Source organism: Ambystoma mexicanum, chromosome 10 (genome assembly GCF_040938575.1).
Source record: "Ambystoma mexicanum isolate Mex_15411 chromosome 10, UKY_AmexF1_1, whole genome shotgun sequence".
In the NCBI taxonomy this organism is placed as follows: domain Eukaryota; kingdom Metazoa; phylum Chordata; class Amphibia; order Caudata; family Ambystomatidae; genus Ambystoma; species Ambystoma mexicanum.
The window spans coordinates 1,014,964,544-1,014,988,288 of NC_090932.1; the positions used below are offsets into that span (position 1 = coordinate 1,014,964,544).

The 23,745-nt window shown below is 44.1% G+C and overlaps 1 protein-coding gene across 1 annotated transcript in view; it reads right to left on the minus strand.

Moving 5' to 3' along the window:
• Positions 1–23,745, minus strand: part of CCDC150 (coiled-coil domain containing 150) — a 917,521-nt gene that overhangs the window by 462,128 nt on the left and 431,648 nt on the right. Inside the window, exons 9-10 of the mRNA XM_069618819.1 lie at positions 19,982–20,074; positions 9,639–9,746 (exon numbers count right to left, since the gene is read on the minus strand). Of these exons, the coding sequence (XP_069474920.1) occupies positions 9,639–9,746; positions 19,982–20,074 (201 nt within the window). The remainder of the gene's footprint in view (positions 1–9,638; positions 9,747–19,981; positions 20,075–23,745) is intronic.

The following is a 23,745-nucleotide window of genomic DNA, read 5'->3' on the forward strand; positions in this document are numbered from 1 at the left end:
TATTCGCGTTTTTCAGGTCAGGCCTGTGTAAAATGCCAAATTGGGGTAATGGGTCCTTCAACATTGTTTTGCGGTATAAACTTAGTAGATTCCATGCAACTCTAGCGTGCATCGAAATCAGCCCTAATTCATACAGTATGCAAACAGTTGATGTACCCTTCGGTAGTTTCAGCACTCGAGACCAGAAGAGGTTTTCTAGTGTGTTCCAAAGCTTGTACGAGGAACCAAATGCATTTTCCCCTCCGTAGAACAGAATAGGTACCACTTTCTGTTGGTAAAATATAATGATTGGTTTTAATGAAAATTTCCCATATCTGTTATTGATTAATGAGGCTTGGGATGCTAGCTGATGACACTTATTTTTGACTGCTTCTACCCAGGGTCCGCCGTTTCGGCTCGCACTAATTCTCATGCCCAGATATGCCAAGTGTTTTAAAAGCTGAATTTTGTCCTTGGCAATGTGGCAGGATAATTTCTTGCCCCTTCCACAAGAGCCTTGTAGTTTTTCTAAGATCAGAATTTCACATTTTTGGTTATTGATAGACAATCCATTTGACGTTATATGAGTCTATAAGAGTCATTTTGCGTTGAAGCCCTATTGAGGTCTGATCTATCAGCACAAGGTCATCGGCATATACCAGGTAGTCAATAGGCATGCCATGTATTTTTGGGGGAAACGTGTTTGCACCAGAAAAAACTTCTTGTATATCTGATATAAACAGGTTAAATATTGTTGCTGCCAGAGGGCACCCCTGTTTTACGCCTTTGTGTGTATTTATTTTAGCAGACAGTGTGCCTGTCATATATAGACATATCTTAATGGAGGTTTCCATGTGCAATTCGCGAATTGCACTCACTAAGCTCGTGGGGCAGTCCTACTTGGCTAGTTTTTTCAACAACTCTCTGTTTATACTGTCAAATGCCAGCGAAAGGTCTATCATAGCCAGGTACACTTTGGTGTTTAGTCCGATTGTTTCCATCTTTAGGATATTCAGTATAAGTAGATTTAGGCCACAGCCAACCCCCCCTTACAAACCCAGCTTGTCTAGGGTCAATAAGGTTGAAGTCTTTAGACCACTTCAAGAGTTTCCGTTGGAGCAATGTTGCATATATCTTCCCCAAGACATCAAGAAGTGCTATGGGTCTGTAATTTTTCCGGGTTCGATCGATCCCCCTTCTTGAATATCGGCACCAGAACGGCACTTTTCCAAGAACTAGGGGTTGCGAGACTCAAAACAATCCGATTGAATAAGGTAACACAAAAATCTGCCCATAAGTCCGGATTACTCTTAATCGTATGGTTTGTTAGGCCATCCGGACCTGGGGCTCTAGATTCTCGCACACTTTTAATTGCGAGTAGGATGTCTGTTCTCTCAAATTCCAGGTCCCATTCAGTTGCAGTCGGTGGATCACAAGCTGTCGATGGTACTCCTTTGCTAAATAGGGCTGAGTAATACTCTACCCATACTTTTTCAGTCACTGCAATGGCCTGAAGAGCATGTTGAGGCGCTAAGTTGCTGTTTATCAGTTTCCAGAAGTCTGCTGATTTTTTTCCCTCCATTTTAGATAGCATATTCTCAGCGTCATTTTGCAACATGATTGCCGCATGGGACTTGAGCCAGTTCTTGTAATTTTGTTTAAGTATCCTTATCCTCTGTTTTGGTTTTGGATTTTCGTTCACCGGCCCCTTAATCTTCCTCATTTCTTGTCTCATCAGTCGTTTTCGTTGCAGAATGGTCACGTCGAATTTGTGTTTTGGTCGTAATTCGACTTGATTTAGGTTGTGTTTACGTTCTTCAAAATTAGACAACAGGCGTTGATATTCGAGGCCCTCTGTATTTTCCATAAAGTTAGCTGTTATCTCCTCTACTTCGGTAACGAGAAGGTTTAAACGGATCCTGCTAGACACAGTACTTACAGAGTGTGGCCAGTCCGAACAAACATGTTTATTCTGTTTTTCAAGGGTGAGCTGCACCATTTCGTGGTCGCTATGAGTCATTTTGAGAACGTCTAGGTGCAGCACTCTCTTGTGGATGTTTTCGCTGACAAATATATAGTCAAGCACTGAGGTTTGCTTCAGCCTTCTCCATGAGGGCTGAGCTGGCATGTCGCCCACAGTGTTACCATTCAGAATATACATTCCGCGTGACTCCATTTCTGTGCACCATTGGGTCGCTTTTGGCACCAGGTGATTTTTCTCATTTAGACATATAATGTTTAAGTCCCCACATAGAATCAGGTCCAGCGGCTGTGTCTTTTCAAGTAGCTCATCAATCACTGTTGTCACTGTATCTGCAAACGCCTTTGCAACTTTTGCCTGGTGATTCCAATAGACATTAATGATGTATAAGTGGTCACTCTTGAGATTCACAGACTGTGTGACACTTACTGTGATTATCCGGATATAGGGCTGTGATTATCTGGATATAGGACGACACGTTATATGATTCAATTATCCTAAACCCTGAGGCCTTTCTAACTGCCGTCAATAGGCCAGCCATCGGTCTTCCCTTTGACTGACATATCGCTGGGTTAAATGCAATTTCAAATCCTTCAAGTAGCGGACTTTCACTTAGCCATGTTTCTTGTAGGCAAATAAGATCCAGATTCTTTGCCCATGAGGTTTTAAAAAAGTGGCTGAAGCCTCTGGTATTCCACGAAGCCACTGTGCAAATACTTCTGGGCTCCACTTCCTGGCATTAGGTGTTTGACACCTTATTTAGGGTGGCCGCAAGCCAAGACCAATCGGACACACGATGGGGAGAGTTGGATGCTGTCGAGCCGTTGGCCGTCGGCATTGCTGGACTCCGGGCTCCGTTGATTAATATCAGTTCATCCTTGTGTGGCAACGCCGCACAGTCGACAGACAAAGGTAAAGCCATTATTGGAGCCTTTATCATTGCATCAGTTGTTCTTGATTCTTGCTCTAGAGATCGACCTCGATTACTCTCAGACTCTGTTTTAGTGCTGTTATCTCTTTTTATTGATGGCAGCCGCGCACTTTGGTCCACTCTAGTTATGTCAAACCCTAATGACATCAGTACCGGACCAGCATCAAGTAGGGCATCAGCTATCAGTTTCGACTGAAGATGTAGAATTACAGCATTGTTTTTCTTTTCATTAAAGAATTCTAAAATCGTGAGATCCTCAGAAGCAATTGCTCTTAAACTTGGAATCAAGTGGCACAGCCAAATTACGTTGTGGCGGTTTAGAATGAAGTCATCTGAGGATACGATACGCTCAAGTAGAAGGCGGTGTAGACCTTGCTGGCATTTGCTCCGTAAGGTTTCCTCCTTCTTCTCACCCATGCAGTTACTTCTTTTAGCTGATTTTTGTCTATTATGAAGATCTTTAGGCTGCAATGTAGAGTCAGACGGTTTGCTGACATAATACATGTTCGTCGCTTTTGTTTATTTTATGTGCGTCAGTTGGGATCTTGAATATGTCGTATATGACAGCCGACTTCTCGGCTGCATCCGCCATCGCTTTAGGTGGTTCCTCAGGCACCGTCTCCTGATGTACACAGCTTGCAGATGTCGAAGGCATTTGTGGGCTTTGTAAGGCTAAATTGGCAACGTCTTGGGCCTCTTTTACAACTTTCTCAAACCCATTTACTATGGCGGAACAAGGATCCCTAGACGGGATAGTGACGGGCAAACTATGCTCATCAATATCAGTTAAGTCAACAGACCTTACCGGTTCCAGAGGAAATACTGCTGAGACCTGTACGCCAAGTGTACTTTTCATATGTTCCACATTTTTCTCAGGCAATGCTGCTACGCATTCCAGGTTGTTAGATAGATGGCTATTTTCTAGTCTGGAACAAGAAACACCAGTGTCCAGTACTGTTGCAGGATTGCGCCTCTGGCACTTAGCAACAGTTGACAGTCCATTCCATGTTCTATCTTTTTGAAAGATATTCAAGGCTTCTTTTGCGACCTCCGCCAACAGTTTTTTGTCAATGTTGGCGTTTCTTACATTGTCTAACAAGGCTGCAAACGTTGCATCCATCTTCTTGTTCATCTCTTGCAAAGCCGCCTTGCGGTCGGTAGACTCTTGTTCAATCTTACACACATTGTTTGTCAACGTATGTACTACCGAAGCCAAATCTTTCATGTTGTCATTAAGTTGCTCGTACATTTTGAGAAACGGGGCAATGGACATACACATTGATGACATTATCAAGGCCTGTAGGTCTTGTGAGTTTTGTGCATTTCCTAGTGCCGCCTGCTCAGGCTCTCCACGGCGCGCACTTCTTTTTTTGCGAATGACACGGGGTCTAATCTTCGGAAATGGTCACTCCATAAGAGAGGAATCGGATGACAGTTGCTCTAAATCGTCCTCGCTTACTTTCAAAAGTATCGCGCTCCCACTTTGTTCTATTTGCAGAGCTTCCGTTGGGGAGGTTGCATTCAATAATGAGTTGTGGTAAGAACTTTTCGCATTTTTATTTTGTGAGCATCTGAGGCTGGGTGAAATACTTTCGTCCATTCTTCTCCGTTTAACGAGGCAGCAGACTCGATTAATTTTCTGTTGCACAGAGTTGGGCGAGGACGACCTTTCTTCGTAGGGCAACCTCGTAAGCGGGTCTGTGGTCAGCTGGCCATCCATCGTTGTTCCTGTGTCGCCTTTCATTGTTCTTTGTTTATTGATGCATGTTAGATCGGTCAGCAGTTTGTTCACAACCTCGAGTGAATTTCTACGGTCAATGCCAACTACAATGGCATTGGGCGAGGCAGATTCGTACTCCCTTGTCATTGGGGTCCAGAGGTCATCTGCTGGATTTCCTTGCTGTCTTACCACATCGTCGTCTGGGCGTGTAAAGACTGCATCTTCGTCTTCACAATTCGAGCCACAATTGGAAGCACAATGAAACTCTAAGTGTGGATTCACCTACGGAGCCTATTGAGGACACCGCACTGAAAAAGCGGCCGTGAGGTAGCTCTCCACTGGACGTGAATGTTGGTTTTGGACTTTGCGAAAAACAATTATTGCCGTGACAGCTCACCACACTTTGGAACCGGCCCAGATTTCCAGACGCCATGATCGTTTGGATCGTGTCACTCACTGTCGCAGGAAGATTGTGTGCATCGGCTGTGTTACTCTGCGTCGACATTGACAAGTATCCAACGTTGTTGTAGCATTACTGATGATGAGGTCGACCATTGCCACAACGGCACCCACATTACTCCTACTCCCCCCTATAAGGTCCACCCTAACCGGTACACAGCCGTGGTCACATCATTAATTGCAGCCGGAAGGTGCTCATGGGAGTATGCAAGTGCAGTGTGCTTGTTAGTGTCATTTTCGTCGCTGTTAACCACTGTACAATCGTTCATACAGCTCCCTTTAACTCTCACCATACAGTCACTTACTTGGGGATCGTCCAGGAGTGCTGTAATGGCTGATGGAGGGACCGGCTTGTTGCTGGTGGCAGAGTCTGTACGGACAGGGTCAAAGCAGTTAACAAGGATTGCGGTCGCTGGAATTGCTGGTTTGTCTAACAGCGCCGCTTCCATTCTCCGCTGTGCGCGTGTTTTGGTGGGATGAACGTCTTTCATTGCCGCACAGGACCGTACAGCCCCCTCGACCTCTATCGAACTTCCTTGGACTCCTTCGACTCTTCACCGACTCCGCGCCCGCTCCGCGGGGGAATCAAGTCTTTGTAGGCACGCAGGTACACCCACAATTGTGAAAGGCAGTGTAAATAGACTGCTAAGGGAACAGCTCTCTGAACCAGCCGCTCCTTCGACTCTTCACCGACTCTGCGCCCGCTCTGCGGGGGAATCGAATCTTTGTAGGCACACAGGTACGCCCACAATTGTGAAAGGCAGTGTAAACAGACTGCTAAGGGAACAGTTCTCTGCACCAGCCGCTCCTTCGACTCTTCACTGACTCTGCCCGTGTGCGTTTATTTACAGCTACAGCTGAAGGGTATCCCATTGGCCTTATGCTTGACTGAATGAGTCTTGGAACCAACTGTCTCGCCATTGTGGTGTGCTCTGCCCACATTTGGTAGTAGCAGGCCGAAAGGGACATTTGGTGTTGTTTCCTCGATGGTGGATGAGGTCAGTTCCCACAGGCCTCCTACTCCCCCAGAGATACAGGATAATCTTTCCTTAGGAACCTTGGTGGAGGGATGACCCTCAGAACTACATAACCCAAAATATCTTTCACCAGATGCCTGCAACGCGGGCGAGCAGCCAAACACTTCACCTCTTATGGTGAACAAGATGTGTGAACGCACAGAGGTCGCACAGTTCAGGAAACTAAGAAAGATTACCTTCAAGGAAATCCCAGAGAAGACATTAGGCATGCTGCACTTCTGTAGTACCAGTGTGATGCCAGCCTCCATGTGGAGAGGGAGAGAGGGAGAGAGGGAGAGAGGGAGAGAGGGAGAGAGGGAGAGAGGGAGAGAGGGAGAGAGGGAGAGAGGGAGAGAGGGAGAGAGGGAGAGAGGGAGAGAGGGAGAGAGGGAGAGAGAGAGGGAGAGAGGGAGGGAGAGAGAGAGAGAGAGAGAGAGAGAGAGAGAGAAGCACCCAGCACCACACAACGCAGATAGGGAGATTCCAAGGTGGCACCTGCCACCAAACGCACTTTTAACTTCTCACTAATATCGCATTAGGGACAATTCAGAATATCAGGTAATTTACCAATCCCACAGCCTGCTCATGCTCCCTAGAGGTATGGGAGAATCCTGGAAGAACGATATATGGAGGAAGCAGTGCCTGGATGAAGGCTAGCACCATTTGCATGGGTGCAACCCTACCCACAGTGCAGACTTGAGACCTTGGAAGGACCCATTTACCAGAGTTTTTGGCACAGTACTCTCACACCTTAATACAATTAGAAGGCCCAGCCCACACAGCCAACCACTAGAAACACAAATGAAGCTGGGGGCGGGACCTAGCCTGGTGAAAAATACAAATTCAAAGTGGGATACGAATCCTGAAATCCAAGGTTCATGAGGGACAACTCCTGAATCCTGAAATCCAAGATCCAGGAGGGACAACTCCTGAAATCCAAGGTCCAGGAGGGACAACTGCTGAAATTCAAGGCCCAGGATGTACCACACGTGATTCCTGAAATCCCAGGTCCAGGATGCACCACTTGTGAAGTGTGCAATGCAAGGTCCAAGAGGGCAACCTGTAATTTTAGAGTCCAGCTGAATCTCAGAATGGAGTGCTCGAAAAGCTTGAAGTTCTAAATCCAGGGGATACAGTTTGAGAATCCTATAATTCAAGGTCCAAGAGGTCCATTTCAGAATACCAAACCTAGTCCAGGTCCGGCTGGGACCTAGCGGAACATTCTGATAGTTCGCCCAGTTCTAGGAGGCGGCCACTGGAGAACCCTAACCACCCAGGCTTAGTAAGGGCCGGCTAAATGTCCAGTCCACTTGAGTGAGAGGCGAGTACCAGACATGCCAAGCCTCCTAGAAACTATAGGAGCTGTCACACGCTGAAAAGTTGGGAGAGACTAACAAAACGTCACACAACTGGGCGAGGTCTTAACCCATCCAGGTGAAAATAGAGAGGACAAGATGAATTACTGCACTGAGTCATTGAACTTTCTCTTGAGCAGGCAGCCCAGGAGGGTAAGGTTTTGTTAAGCTTTGGTATTTGAAAGTTTAATTGGCCAACCGTTTGAGAGAAGTTTGTTAAAAAGAATGGGGTGTCTCTTGAGGAAGACAGACAGAACAACATACATGACAGACACTGAAAGCACCTAAGGTTTAAGGCATCTGCAGGGGACCCCATCCTGCACACAGTTTATCTTATCATGTATAGCTAATTTCCCTAGAACATTTAGGAATTCATCCAACCCTTACCTGAATAAGCAGATAAATAAATAGAAGTTTTGGAATGTTGAGGGCCGCACGAAGAGCAAGGTTTTCGATGATCTGTAATTTCTGGAGGTTGTGCGTGGAGGTAACTGCAAAGAGTACATTTGCAGTAGTCCAGCCTTGCCCTGATGACAGCTCATGCAATGGTTAGACAACTATCTGTAGATGGAAAAGGTCTGGAGGCGTTTTTCAGTTTAGTTATGTAAGCTACAGAAGAGGAGATAGCATTCACTTGGTGTGTCACTGAGAGGGTAGCATAGAGGTAGACCTGCAGTGTTTTCACCAAAGTGGTGACTGGAATCTGGGTACCATTGATCATGAACGCCACGTAAAGGGGATTATGTTTTTTAGCACCACTGAGGGCCCACCCAGGAGTATCTCTGTCTTATCATCATTAAGACAGAGGCTGTGTGTCGCCATCCAGGCTTGGATGGTCGAGTATGCCGCATTAAATGTGTCAACGTCTTTCGCAACTATTCGAGAGAGGGGAAGGAGGATTTGTGTGTCATCGGCATAGTTAGTGTATGCTATGCTGATGGAGTCCAGGAAATCAAAGAGGGGCTTGGTAAATATATTATAGAGTGTGGGAGGGACGCAGGATTCTTGAGGTACACCTCAGCTGATTGGTGCTGGTGGAGCACTGGTGTTCTCGAAGAACTCTCATTTTTCTGCCTTTCCTGGATGGAGGAAATCTAGGTTGTGGCTTCGGGGGAGAAGAAGGCAAAAGTGGTGAGGTGGTGGCAGAGGATTTTTGGTCAACTAAATCAAAGGCTGCAGACAGATTCAAAAGGGGAAGAACAGGTCTTCCTTCATCCCTGATCTCATGGAGCTAGTTTCTAAGGTTGAGGAGAGCCGACTCAGTGCCATGGCCTGTGCAGAATCCAGACTGTCATAATTCCAAGATATGGTTTGCTTCCAGGTACTGCTGAATTTGGATATAGACCGCTCTGTCTAAGATGTTAAATAGGAAGGGGACAGTAATGATCGGCCGGTAGTTGTTTGAAATTGTGGGCTCTCGGGAGGGTTTTTTCAGCCAATGGAGCAGTGTGTTGTGTGTATGATTGCTCGACCTACCACACTGCCTACTCCCACCTGCACGAAATGGTTTAGGTTCTGTCGAGTTGACATGTTCTCACATACCACCTGCAGCTTCTCCCACAATGAAATTCTATGCATGGCATTTACTGAGGTACGGGAGTATACAAAGGATTAGTCACAATTTGGACATTTGTAAAGAATACCGCACTGAATCATACAAGTTATTACTCATACTATATATAGCCTTTGGTACAAACAGACTACAATACTGCCACATTGTAATTTAGAACAGAGAACTGCACTAAGCGCATAGTTAGACCGAATGGAGTAGAGCATGATAAAGGATTAGAACAATAGGCTCACAATGGTAGAGAAGTGATGTAGTGCACTATTAAGGATTAATAATAGGCCTACAGTGGTAGAGAAGTGATGTAGTGCACTCTAAAGGATTAGAACACGCCAAAGCACAATACTGCATTCTGAATGCACAAATATGCATACTTTTTTGTACCCTCAGTAGTGCAGTACTGTGGTTTTAGTACAGACGTGGACAGACGGTTAAAGAAACTGGTGCAAACTGAATGCAGTACTGCACTAAATAGAGCATACACCCACTTCTTTGGAGAATACAATACTGCACTGTAGAAGCCATGTGTTCCAAGTATGCACCCATTACTCTCTATGGGATGCCCCACCAAACAATGCAATTATGAACAGACAGGAAGGAGGATCTGGTACGAAACATTACAATGAGTACCTTGAGAGCGGCTTGATGATCAGCCACCAGCTTGGCATTCTCTATGGTGAGATTTCGAAGAGTGCTGCTCAGTTCAGAGCACTGTCGGTCCAGCTGTTCATTGTTGTCCTGGGAGAGAGAGAGAGTGGTTAGACCTTTGTAGAATGAACGTCTTGCACATGGGCACTTGCTTAATATCTAATAGGTCATGCGTTTGGAGTGGACGCAGCAAAAGGCCAGAGACAATTTTGCAAAAGAAATAACTATTAGGATAACGATTACTTTGGTCTGCAAGCTTTCAGGATAGCATTCTTTAGGCTGTTCTACTGAGGGGGGAAAATGTTTCTCGCTGGAAATGGGTTACTGAAAAAATATCACCCCAATCTGGAAAAGACAAATTGTTATCAAATTCGAACCCCTCCTCCCCCAAAATAAATAGGAAGTGGATATGGGTTAGTGTAGGTTGAATGGGGTGGTAAGGGGGAGCTGATCTGGAAATAGGGCCACCAGCCCCATGAAAAAGCAAACCAACATCTTTGGAAAAAAAATCAAATCTGGAAACTGAAAATTTGGGAACAATGTTTTCTTTGAAAAGGTATAGATGCCTACTGGGAACAACCTGTACATTGTACCGAAAGCTTACAAAACAAGTTATCTGGGTAGCCTTACAGAGGTATGACCCTTTCATGCTTCTCTTATGGAACATTAGCTTTTTTTTAATATGCATGTTGTAATTGTGAAGAGATGCAGGAAAGTTAAATGTAAAATATGTGGTGATCCTGCAAAGTGTCTTCCTCAAATTCATCATGCAAAAAAACCTTATTCCGCGGCTATCAGAGTGATCCTTGATAACTTTGCAAACCAATATTTTAACGTTTCAATTCTCGTAAACAAGTGCAAAATCTAATTTCAGTCTGGTAGGCTCTGGTCAGTCTTGTACAGGAGGTTTTGTTTAGAAGTGTGGGGTTGGTCCTCTAAGTCCGCTCCGGGCTATGCTTGAGGGATTGAAGGGATTTGAGGAGCTGTGTACCACTCGGAATTGGGGCCTGATTTCTGGGAGTTGTCTACTCAGTGTGAGAGGGATGAGAGCGCTGGAGAGCCAATGATCGAAAGGTCAAAAAAGGTCAAAATGGTCAATGAAGTGGGTGCGGTGTCCTTCATGGAGTGGGAGTGAGTTTAGAAGGGAATTGGACGGATCAGGGTTTATAATTAATTTATTCCAGAGAGGGAGAGGTTGAAGAGGATGGGCTTGCGAGACAGGGAGGGAAGGGGTCAAGAGGGAGAAGATAGCAGAGTAATCGGTCCAGATTAGAGGACGGAGCGCAGGGTGGAAATGAGGTCAGTGGAGCTGAATAAAGTGTTGAGGGTGTGTCCTGCTATGCGAGTGGGGTGAGATATCAGTTGGGCCAGGTTGAGGGCTTCCATGTGGTCGGTGAGAGAACGGGTCATATGGTGGAAGGGAACGTCAAACCAGATGTTTAAGTCTCCCAATATGGTGAGGGACGGGTGCCACATTATGGTGGTTGATAAGGAGTTGCTGAGGGAATTTGCAAAGTTCCTATTGTAGCCAGGAGGCCCGTACGGGAGTAAGAAACTGTGGGTGAAGGAGGAGGAAGAGTTGTATTTTTACTAGCAATGATTCACATTCAGTGTTGCAATGTAGTTTCTCAGTAGGACCGAGGTGTTTGTATGGATAGCCAACCCTCCAGCTCTACTGGACCAATTGTGCAAAATCAGGGAGTAGCCAGGGGGGAGAGTCTTGTGTGCAATGGGTTCGTAGTCGGCGGAGAACCAGGTCTATGTGATGAAGAGGATATCTGGGTTTTCTTCAAAAATGTTGTATTTGAAGACAGATTTAGAGTTGAGGATGGAGAATAGCAGGTACGGTTTCTGGAGGCGGTTTGGATTAGGGGTGAGGGTGGTCAGCATGGGAGGTGGCAGAGAGGTGTGCTAATATGGGACTGGAGGGGAGAGGGTGAGTTAAGGGGGTGAGAGAGGTTGAGGGGAATGCAGAGGAAGGCAAGAGGTGGGGTTCTGAGATGAGGGTAGGTTGGAGGCTGGCATTCATTGGGGGTTTTGGAGGGGACGTGAAAAGAGTTTGGACAGGGTTGGACTGAGCTGAGGAAAGAAATTAGGGTGCAAAGTCCTGTGGTGGATGAGGCCAATGCATTTTGGGGGGGGGTGTGGTGGCCAAAGGAGTGTAAGTGAGCGTGGTAGGGACTGTTGAAAGTGAAGTCTTGCCCAGAGCGGGCCAGGCTGCGCTTCGGGAAGGGAAGTACGAGTTGGGAGGCGGTTGTAAGGATGAAGGGGGAGGATAGGAGGGTGTTGATGGGTGGAAGAGGGTGGGGGTGAGTATGTATGTGTGTTGGGGAGAAGAGATGAGAAAAGGGATGGGTGGGTGGTGGATAGGGCTGATGTTCTAGATTGTAGAACGCCAGCGCGTAGCTTTATTCTGTGATGTGAGGCATGCATGGGGGGTGGATAGGGTTAGGAGGGATAGGGAAGGGTGAGAGCATTGAGTAGAGTGTGGAGGAGAGGGGAGTGCGTGTATGAGAGGGGTTCAGGGGGGAGACTGAGAAAGGGGAAGACAGAGGGGCATTAGTTCAGTTCAGTTTCTGGAGTGCGATCATGCCGCTCTAATCTGGCTAGTGGGAGGCATGGTGGAAAAGGTGTAGCCTGAGGAATTGGAGGGTACAGGAGATCGAGCTTTGGTTAAAAGAGTAAAAGTGAATTGGCAAGGGGGGGGACTGGCGAGGTTCAGCGCAAGGACCTAAGAAGCCTGGGAGTAGTGAAAAAAAGCTGCAGGTGAATGCAGCGGGCGGGTTTGCCAAGTCTACCGCCAGGTAGGTAGAATTAGATACAATTTTAGCAAATACACTGCGCATAGACACTAAATAACCTAGTTGGTAAAGTGATTTTTAATTGACACTGAGGTAGCCTTGACACGTGTTTCGGGCACTTGCCCTTCCTCTGAGGCTACAAGTTTGTTTTAGTAAACACAAAATAATGTATTACAAATAAATTAAACAAACTGTGGGTACCCAAGGTTACAAGGCAAACAAGGGATGAGCCATGGAACAGAACAGTAGTCATACCTGGCACAATATTGCGAATTTTGCAATCCATGGTGTCAAAGGGCAAAGAGTATATTGACATTTTAAAATAACAAGTCAACAGAACAAAAACATATACAATGTGATTACAATGAAAAAGGGGAAAATTTCATACCATTTGCATGTTTGAATACATCAGATCAAAAAATGGAAGGGGGGAAAGAAGGGTAAATAAGAATTCATTAGCCTGAAGGTTCTTGGTGGGCCATACAAGATGTAAGAACTATTAGAAAATTTAAAATGACGTTTATCTGTAGTCAGATGTAGTTCAAATATGAACTGGGAGAAAGTGAGATAAAGATCCAATTTAGGACAATTCATAGAGGCGGCATCACAAATGTAAATTTCGGCATCTTATCATTCCTACAAAATATTCGCTGTCCACTTACCCTAATTAAAGCTAAGTGATTAAAGATGAATTTCTCATGGGCTCCACTGTAAGTTCAATTTTATAAAGAGTATATTAGACATGTGCACTAATTACATAATAAAACCAGTTAATCATATGGGAGGGCAAATGCCAAATGAGTACCTGTCATTTGCAGTTGCAACAAGGAAGTAAGGAAGCGTTTCCGCGTGTCTGCTTACAAAGATAATGGAGAGAAGACGAGCGTGTAGCGCGTGCCCAGCGATAAAAAAGAGGGAGAAAAAGACAGACAGGCAGTGCAATTAGAATCAGCTGCTTGTCTGGTTTGATAATTGCGATGCGCGTATACCCTCGGAGCCCTAGGGGTCTACGTGCAAGTGTAGTATTTACCAGCGTTTCCGCTGAGAAATGGATCTGGAGCCTGACGGCCGCGGCTCGTGTTGCCATAGTTATAGCAGCAACATGTGCAAGTCAACGTGCGCGGCCCAACGTGTGGGAATGTGAGTCTGCCATCTTGAGTGTGTATGCGCCCCTGTAGGGGATGAGATCTGCAGATTAATTCTGCATGAACTAGCTGGATGGTAGATAAAAAATAGGAGATAATGTGAAAGAATTAATTAGAAGCAAGTATGTACTTATGGCAGCCCAACTCCGTCTTATAGGAAGGACGGAGGCATGGGCTGCAGGTAATCATCTGCTATTTATGTTTTCTTTTTTAACACAACAAATGCGGTGAGATTGACAGTTATGACTGGAGTGAGAAGGGCCAATATCCAAATGACCAGACCACCTTAACCGCATTAAAAGTAGAATTATGCGCGAATTTGGAGAAATAGCCCAAAAGGGCTGGTTTGAAAATTATAATATATAAAGGGAAAACCTGCGTAGAGGGTACGAATGGCATGGAGAACCAATCCTGCCTGTTGCACCTGATATGAGCAGGTGGGGCAATGATCGGCAAATTGTAAACCAGCTAATTGTATGACACATGAAGAACCACAGGCAAAATAGAAAAAGAGAACAAGGGGGAGTCAGTTGAACATTACATTTGTACATTACTCTTAGTTCATAAAAACACAGAAAGTTCATGGTCTGTATTGAGGCCATGTGTGACAGTGCGGTAACGGCAGATAAGCCGCGCTTCTAATTGTCGAAATTTAAGAATCAAATTAACACCTCGTTGTGGTAGTGTAACCTTGGCCATCCCAGTGAATCTAATTTCTGCTTTATCCATGTGGTGAGTTTGTTGCCAATGTACTGCTAATGGATATTTAGAATCTGTCTGGGAAATGGAGGCCAAGTGTTCTCTAATTCTGATCTTTAGTGGCCGAATTGTACTGCCAATGTAGCACTGTCCACATACACACAGAATACAGTATACACAAAACTTGGTATTACAGTTAATAAATGAGGTGATTGTATGTGTACCCAAATGGCCAAATTCAAGCTTGCTCGTTTCAAGTGCAAAGGTGCACACCGAACACCCCCCACACTTACGAAATCCACTTGTACTTGCTAACTGTAGCCAAGTTGGTTTATGTTGTGGGTTAGACATAAATGAAGGTGAGAGGATGTTTTTAAGATTATTTGCCTTGGTGTAGATGAAATTAGGCGAGTCATCTACCCAGGGTGTGATATCTCTGTCCGGTTGGAGAATGTGCCAATGTCTCTTGACTATGCTGTACAGATTGGAACTTTCTGTGTTATATTTAGTAATACATTTCAGTTTATTACTGTGAGTATTCTGAGGGCGTACTTTTGGAGTGAGTAAATCCTCTCTCTTTAGAGATTTCACCTCACGTTGAGCTTTGTCAAGGAGGCGACTGTCGTATCCTCTGGCCAAAAAGCGATTACGGATAAATGTACACTCCGTTTGAAAATCCTCATTTGAGGAACAGTTGCGTCTAGCACGTATGAATTCTCCTTTTGGAATATTCTATGAGACCGATTTCTTATGGCAACTGCTCGCATGGAGTAATGAATTGACTGAAGTGGATTTACGATAAGTTTTAGTTGTCAATTTGTTGTCTGAAATAGTAATGGTTAAGTCCAAGAAATTAATACTACTGTGGCTAACAGTCTGTGTAAATTGAATTCCCCATGAATTAGAGTTGAGATAATTCACAAAGTCATTAAGTATGTCACAGGAGCCCGTCCAAATTAGAATCACATCATCTATATATCTCTTCCAAGTATGGATATATGGTGAAAACATAACATTTGTAAACACAACCAGTTGTTCAAAGTGATGCATGAATATATTTGCTAGGGCAGGCGCATAGTTTGCTACCATTGCTATACCAATGAGTTGACGGTAGTAGATGTTGTTAAACAGAAATACATTGTTAGAGAGTGCACAGAGAAGGAGTTCTTTGATCAATTCAATATGTTCGAAAAACGAGGCAGAATGCTCATGAAAAATATAATCAACACTGGTGACTGCCTTAACATGGTCAATAGAGGTATAGAGTGCTTTAACATCAAGCGTCACTAGTAACATATCGGGGAGAACAGGTAATTGATCTAATATATGCAATATATGCATGGTATCTCGAATAAAGGTCGGAATGGACGTCACCAGGGGTGCAAGACATTCATTGATGTAAATAGAGATTGGTTCAAAAATGCCACCGCCCCCACTCAGGATGGGTCTCCCTTCTGGTATTGTGATATAGGCTTTATGAATCTTGGGCAGGAAGTAGGCTGTGGGCATGACTGGACCAGCTACAATGAGAAAGCGTTTTTCAACATCTGATAAGAGGCCTCTGGTGTGCCATCTGGCCACAAGTTTGCTGACTGATGCCCGTATTGTGCCAATTGGGTTTGAGTGCAAAATTTCATAACAACCAGGTGAGTTTAAATGTTCAAGATCCATGGCAATGTAGTCCTTCTTGTTCATTATTACCACATTGCCACCTTTATCTGCCTCTTTGAAGATAAGTTGCGTTTGCACCCTTTTTTCGAATTGGTAGAATCTTGCAATTTGTGTATGTTATTAGTGACTGCTTGGTAAAATGTATCAATTAAATTATCCTTGGGGAAAGTAGGCACAAATTTTGATTTGCTCGATAATTCCTTTATTTTCTAATTTTGCTGTTGTATGCTCAGATTATGCAATAAGTCCATCACACATTAGCAGTTGAATCATGTTCGCATTCATCCAGAGACATGCGAACATGTGTACTTAACATTGTCTGTAATGTGACATCTGATGGGGCAGGCTGATGTGATTTAGATTTCAAGAAATTCGCTTTCGTTGCAAAATATTTTTTGAGTTTTATTTTACGGATGAATTTGAAAAGATCAATCTGAATCTGCACATAATCATTAGTGTTAGTAGGAGCAAACGAGAGTCCCTTATTCAGGAGTACTCTTTCGTCTTGAGAGAGAGGGTAGTCACTCAAATTAGTAATCAGATCTATCTTGTCTGATTCCTGAGATTTTGCTGGTACAGCGACCGAGTCACACTGCGTTGCGGTTAAAAGAGTAACGCTGCGAGTTCAGATGTGATACTCAAAGCCATCAGAAGTGAAAAAGGGTCCGGAGGATGCAACAAAATTCAAGCATTAGCAATGTCTCAAAAGCGGTCTAAATTCAAAACATGAACAGTGCCTAAAGGCAGAAGGTAGATTTGAGAAGAGATCAGTGTTTGAAAGTGTATGTTTAACTTGCCGCGTGGATCGTGACAGAAGGAGGCAATCGGATCCGAGGAACTTGAAGAAGAAAAAGAGGATAAATAAGAGGAAAATAAGAGGAAACAATGAGAAAAAAATATTTGGAATCTTTTTAGAAAAATATTTGAAAAATAAGGGAAAAATATTGTGAAAATTTAAAGAAAACATTGGTTAACAAAGAAAGAATTGTAAAATTAGTATCTCTCCTGAAGAACCACGGATACTTACCATGGGGAAACACATGTTGAGAGAAGAAAATGTACTTATGAGAGAGAAGAAAATGTAATGGAAGTTGCATGAATATGAATGCAAAAAATAAATATAATTTATGAAAAAGAAACCATTGAGTTAATCATATTTTTTCTACCGGAAGCACAACCCAAATAAGTGCTATTACAATAAGAAAGTGTTTGAAAGTGTGGTTACCCTGAGGCGTATCTGGTGCCTAGAGTCAGTCAGGAGTAAGGCAACATTGATGGTATGGAGAGGGATACGCAGTGTGCCATATTCTGAATACAGGGGTGGCTTGCCTATACTGAACAGAGGATTCAGTTCCAGTCAATCTCCAAGGTCTGAAGAGATAATATACTTGAGAAAGTAGCCTTGATTCAACTGGAGAGGGGGTCTTTGTCTAGGAGGCACTAAGGGAATTTAGCAAGGCACAGTGCAGTGGCAATTTTCATATATAGCAGGATACAATAGAACATCAGTTAATTAGAGCAATACAGAGTGGCATGGTTTTACCTGATCATAGTAATGGCTGTGCTCACTGCCCGTATAACCCTACCTGTAGTTGTCTCAGGGAAAGGGAGCTGCTTGAAATGAAGCTGCCCTTTGCTGTAGCGCTTCACTGGCTGCCTGGGAAAGGCTGACCTCGGAAAAGGCTGCCCTGGGAGAGTGATAAGAGAGCTACTGGTCACATGTGCTCAAGGCACAGACCAATTGGGGCCAAGGAGGAGGTTCAATCCACAACAAACACTACAAAAATGAAAAAGAAATGCAAGTTTAAGCGCACGAAAGCTTGGACACAAACAAGCTTGTGGAGTAACCTGGGGTCAGAGACCTTGCTGGCTGTGAGTGTTGCAGATAAATGGTATTAAGGAAAATGCAACACTATCCCCAGAAGAGGAACTCTGTGCCAGGAGTCAAGGATGTCAATTCACCATAGGATACAATCCCTGGTTGTAAAGCTGCCGACTTACAACATTGCATCTACGAAACTCCCTGGCTCATACCATGTTCCTTTAAAGTACTGAAATGACTTCCCTGATGTTGTGGACAAAGATTTAACAATGTTGCAACACATGCTGCCAGTGTCTAGTGAATGGAAATTATTTCCATTCAAGGCAAAGGGAACCCCTATGTTCCCCTATTTTCCTACAATGGAGCTAGAGGTTTGTTTAAAGAAAGCTGTAAGCTCTTTCAGTTAGGGAAGGGATACCTCAACATTAACCAGCAGGGTCTCATCAGGGGTTTCAGTAAGGATTTGGTTTTCAGTACTAACCTACCCTAGTGGATTGGGAAGATCTGGACCCGTAGGACTAGCCTGCAGTAAGGAACTGCAATTGTCCCCTGCCATGTGATAGGGCCACAGTAAGGTGACCAGGGGATCCTCCCTATACTACCCCTGAGTCCAATATCCACTGACTCAAAGTGGTCCCCGCAGCCACCACTTTGGTAATCCCTAGACGGAGGCAGGGGACTTTGTCAACCTCCTATGTCTGTCTGAGAGCCGGGTCAGGCTGGGACTTTAAGTTGAAGTCGCCCCAGGTACCAATGAAAAAGCTGCCTAAAATTTCAAATGCAAAGTAAGTCTTCCATTTTTCATGACAAACTATGTACCACTCAGGTTTTTTTTTCTTGTAAAATGTGTTGCAAATTGTGCATTATAAAACATTTGGCCAGTAAGGTTGGTCAAAGCAACCATTTCCATTGCGCAGCAACACAAACTGGCCCACTTTGGCCCCAAATAGCTGGTGTGCACTAGGATGTTGGGCTGGCACTTCGGGCATTACCCTATAAGCCAGTCGCAGCCTACGGTCACAGGTTTAAATCCCAGCGGGGCCAACTCAGCCATTCATCCCTCCCAAGGTCGATACATCTCATGCTATTAAATCGGTTAATAATAACCGCAATTACAGAGCATAGAAGGTGGAGGAATTTGGCATTATGTGCTTTGTAAAAACCTCAAATTAGTAGCCCATTCAGTCATGTATGCTTTTTGAGTAGCAGCAAGGGAATGGGTTGACCTTGAATACCATCACCAATGACATTTTAGATAACTTAGGTATGAAAAATGTACCTATTGTTATTTGGCCTCAACGGAGAGGCAACAGGTGTTGCAATAAACTCTTTAAAAAATAGCAATAGCTAAGAACTGAAGTTTAAGCAAACAACTTCTTCCTCAAGCTCCGGGTCTTTTAAAGTGTTACATGTTTTTAGAATATAACACCAGGCAGTGTTAAGTAGTGAGGGGGGGGGCGTCTGAACTTGAACCAATTCTTCAAAACGTAATGCTCATCTTGGGCTCTGGCATCAACGCCCAGGCAATAATGCCAGCTGAAAGTGTTCACTAACTGCAGTTCGTCTTACAAGATTGTTTGTTTTTTGTTAATCATGGGCTCTTAAATTTGTAGAATTGTGACTTCACAATACTTGTGTATGTGATTGCATATGCATAGCTCTGATGCACCTTGTTGCAATGTTCACGCTTAACAGAAACTTGGAAATCAATAAATGCAGCTGGCCTCCAAGTCTATATTCCAACCACCGAATCTTTAATCAAGTTATGGTCCAACAACTGCTCAGTCTTCCGATTATCTTATTCAACTCTACTCCCTGTGCAGCTCTAGCCATGGGCAAATGGTTCCTTTAACCTCCCCCTTCTGACCAGAGTGTCTCCTGCTTCACCATCTTTGCCCACCATACCCTGGCCTTACAATGTCTTCCTTAATTCTAGCCTCTAACATTCACTGCTCCTTTTGTTCTAGCCATTTTACTCAATAATATCCTTATCCTAGGCAGACTGCTTTGAGGGTCAACATTTCTGCTCGTTTTCCCCAAAATATCTCTCTCTCTCTCCAGTCTAAAAAGGATTTTAGCCATGTTTTTCCCAAATGACTCCAAGTGTTGGGTAGACCACGCTTGGCCAAGGAAATCCAAAAACACAAGGAGGCTTTAGGGGGGGAGGGTTGCAGTGGAGAATGTTACCTGCACTTTCTCTGCCATCTCCTTCATAGACATGATATCCCAGACCAGCCGTGAATTCTCTGCCTGTTCCTTGCTGAGCGCAGAATGTGCATTCTGGGGAGAGACAATGGAAAACAGACATCTAAATGGGGAATAACCTTGCGCTGGAACTGACATTTACAGCTTACCATACAATATACAAAGATTTTGAGATTCAATGTACAATGTGTAGCATGTCGCACACAGTCTTGCATACAGCATAAAAAGGAAAGCAAAGTAAGAATACAGCTATTACGCTGATCAAGGAAAAATTAACCTAATAGAGATTCTGCTACTTAGGTCTCTCACCCGCACAACTGGTTGGGCATGTCATGCACCACTGTCAGGGCAAGAAAAGCGCATCAAAAAGAAAAGCATAAGTTGTGGGTTTTGTGTAGGAGCAGACCCAACCGTCCCAGAATCACTAGAAAGGTAATTCTGCTATCCATTTTATGCATCCCGCTCAATATCATTGCCAATATGTTGGAAATTTGATTTCAATGTCCTAAGAATGCTTTGAGAGGGACACAGCACATGCCTGACCAGGTTTCAAGTGTAGACAACAAGAGGATAATGCTAAGAAAAACACGAAGAGTAGCCCATGTTTCCGCTTTATATAAATCTGCAAAATACATGTAAATGCAGATAGGGTAGCTTGGTTAAGCACTTACTGTTGACCGAGTGTAACCTGCAGATCACAGGTGCAAATCATGGCAGGTCTAACCTGTCTTTCGACCTTCCAAGGTGGATATTTGAAGTAACATTACATCAGGTAGGAAAACAAAAAAAGACTTGTTTACATTAATTATAACAAGAAACAAAACCTTCTGGGCCATGGCGGGGCGCAGGGGAATCAAGGCAGCCCAGGAAGAACACCCAACAGCCAAAAATCGAAAAGTGGAGCCAAGGATATGAGACAAGCCAAGCAAGTATGGGCAAACATTGTCTCAAAATTGCAGCAGCCACTTCTTGGCAAAAAAGCCTCCAGCAGGTAAATAAATCCACAAAGTCGCCATTGAACACACGGTTACCATGCCACCAATTATTCCAATACTAGGAAGAAATGTATAAAAGCTCAATCCAACAACAGTGTTCCACAGATATTAAATGAATAAAAAAAGAGCAATACGCACTTGCATGTCATTTAACAGCATATACAGAAAGGAGAACATATTCGCTATGTTTCAACACTTTATGAAAATACATTTTCACATGTAAAGAATATACCAAAAGAAATTTATTTTCACAAATTGATAACCACAATTATTTTGTAATTGCCCCGAAGAAGCTCACAATAGGTCATGTGAATTGAACAGGTCTATAGAGTGAAACATGTTTTGGCAAAGTGTGCAAAAGGCAAAAGAAAAGTGTGCAGAAGGTACAAGAGAGTTGTACCCAAGGAATAATTGTTTTTCCTTGGAAAAGGAATCTAAGGAAGAGACTTCCTCCCTGGAGAAGAAATATTTGAAATTCAATTCATCATTTGTTTGTATACTCACAAGAACCTTTTTGTTTGATCATTGATAGGAATATAAACAAATTTTGATTAAACATTAGCATAGAAATGTAAATTGTTGGTGCAACGCATTTAGTTACTTTGACAATTTTCTATGAAAGTAAACCTACAAACTTCAACAGAATGCTAACAAAAGTGTAGCAGAAATTACTAAGGGTCAGGGTCCGCTACATATTTTATTTATTTACAAGAGGAACAATGCTCTTTTGATCACAAAATAACATACAATGGATAAGAAATCAGATTTGAAGGGAAGCTGGGAGCTTCTTACAATGGGGTGAGTTTGAGGGACCATTCTGACCAGGATGTGGAGGGGAGAAAATGGTACAGTCAGTGGGGACAATAAATAATAGGACATACATAGAATAAGGACAACCAACATTGGACATTTTAAGTGCAGGTAGGCGGTACAGTCAGCTGTGCCCAGGATGTGACCATGATGGGTGAAGTGCTACAGTGGAGGCAGAGGAAGTGAGAAACAGAGGCAATTTAGAGGTGAGGGAAAAATGTTAGCTAGCAGGAAGAAAAGAGGTAGGTTAAGAGGGTAACTCGGAGACAAGGAGGTAGGCTTTTAGTTTGGCTTTGAACAAATCCATGTGGACTGTTTCTCGGATGTCCAGGGGAAGAGAATTCCACACAAGTGGAGCAAGAAGAGAGAAAGAGTGGAAGCGAGAGGAAGCACAGGGAGGTTGAGGAGCCACAAGAGTAGTTTTAGATTTGGATAGGGAAGGATAAATACAGTGGTGCATCCATGGGCTGGGCTAAGTCAGCCCTCCAATAACACGCCAGGACATCTAATAAAAAGTTTGGCGGACAACAAATTAGGTTGGCCAGAAAAACCACCAAAGATTTGGATCCACCCAAACAGGATGTGTAATGGCCTGTCTATGGCTAGGGACTGAACCACTATAGAGGGTGCAAGTCTAAGCTCCAGGTGTGTCCACGTGTGGACAAGGTTAATTTTAGACCTACCACATAGCTTCCCAAGACAAATCAATAACCAAAAAACAATGTGGGAGAGAGCAGGACTTAAAAATACATGAATGCCCCTAATGGCTATTAATAAGGTAGTACATTGGGCTGCCAATGGGGTAAATCAGCTTGCACACCAGGTGAAACTAGATTACAACTGTCACCAGCCTATTCCCTAAATCAATGTAAGGTGATAGAATCACACTAGGGCCATAAGGGGGGCATAACATGCACCCCTGCTCTAGGAGCCATTTGGGCTACCATAGAACCATATCCTATAAAATATGCTGCATGGGCAGGGGGAATTCAGTAGAAATCCCTCTGACCATGATAAGAGAACCGAGATCCTAAAAAACAGTGGGGGGAGGAACCAAAATGTTTATGGGTCCCATCAAAGGGTTACCATACCCCCTACCCATACACCCTCAACCCCTCCCCATTGTGTAACCTGGTGCCCTGTAAGACCACTACCCCACCTGATCCAGCATAGTTCCTATGCCCACTCTCCCAGCCCTGTTTCCGTCCCACCCATAACCCCATCAACTCCTTAACGCATAGTCCTTGCTACTGTGCTCAAACTCCAGGATCCACTCTAAGTGTTTGTTTAAAGGTATTACTTTACTGTGTTGTCCCCGATCTCCTTCCCCTTGTTCTTCCGTGTGAGTTCTCGCCCTCCTTCCCCTGCGCTCACATTGGCTGCCTGGTCCTTTTTTTGCGGCCACTCTAGGCACCCCCTGCCGTAGCAGCCCCCTTGGCGAAGGGCCTGAGGCTAAGGGACGCTCCAGTGGTGTCTGCCGGTGTCCGCCATGGGAGCCTGAGGCCTGCAGCCGTCAACCTGTTGCAACTTTCCAAGTAAGTTGAAGCTGGGTGTTTTACATTGTGCTGTGTTTAATTACTGAGCCTTCACGCTCCCCCCCCACCTCCCCCGATCCCCTGCTGCCACACCTCCTAGGAAAGGTAAATCTGGGTGTTTGCATTCTGGTATCTCTGGCACTGTTAAGGGTCCCTTTAAACTCCCTCCCACCCTAAACCCACCGTAAAGGTTTTCTCGTAGGGTAATGAAAAAAAAAAACCACCGAGACAGATAGGTGGTATTTTATTACAGAAACAACTTTTATTTATTGTAACCTTTGTTTCTTTTCTCCTAGATAAAAGGATACGTTTTCTGCCTTGGACTTCTTGTGGTTTCTGTTCATGTATTACTCTTGGAGCAAGCTCAGGTAAGTCTGTGTAATCTTTCTGCTCAAATAAGTCTCTA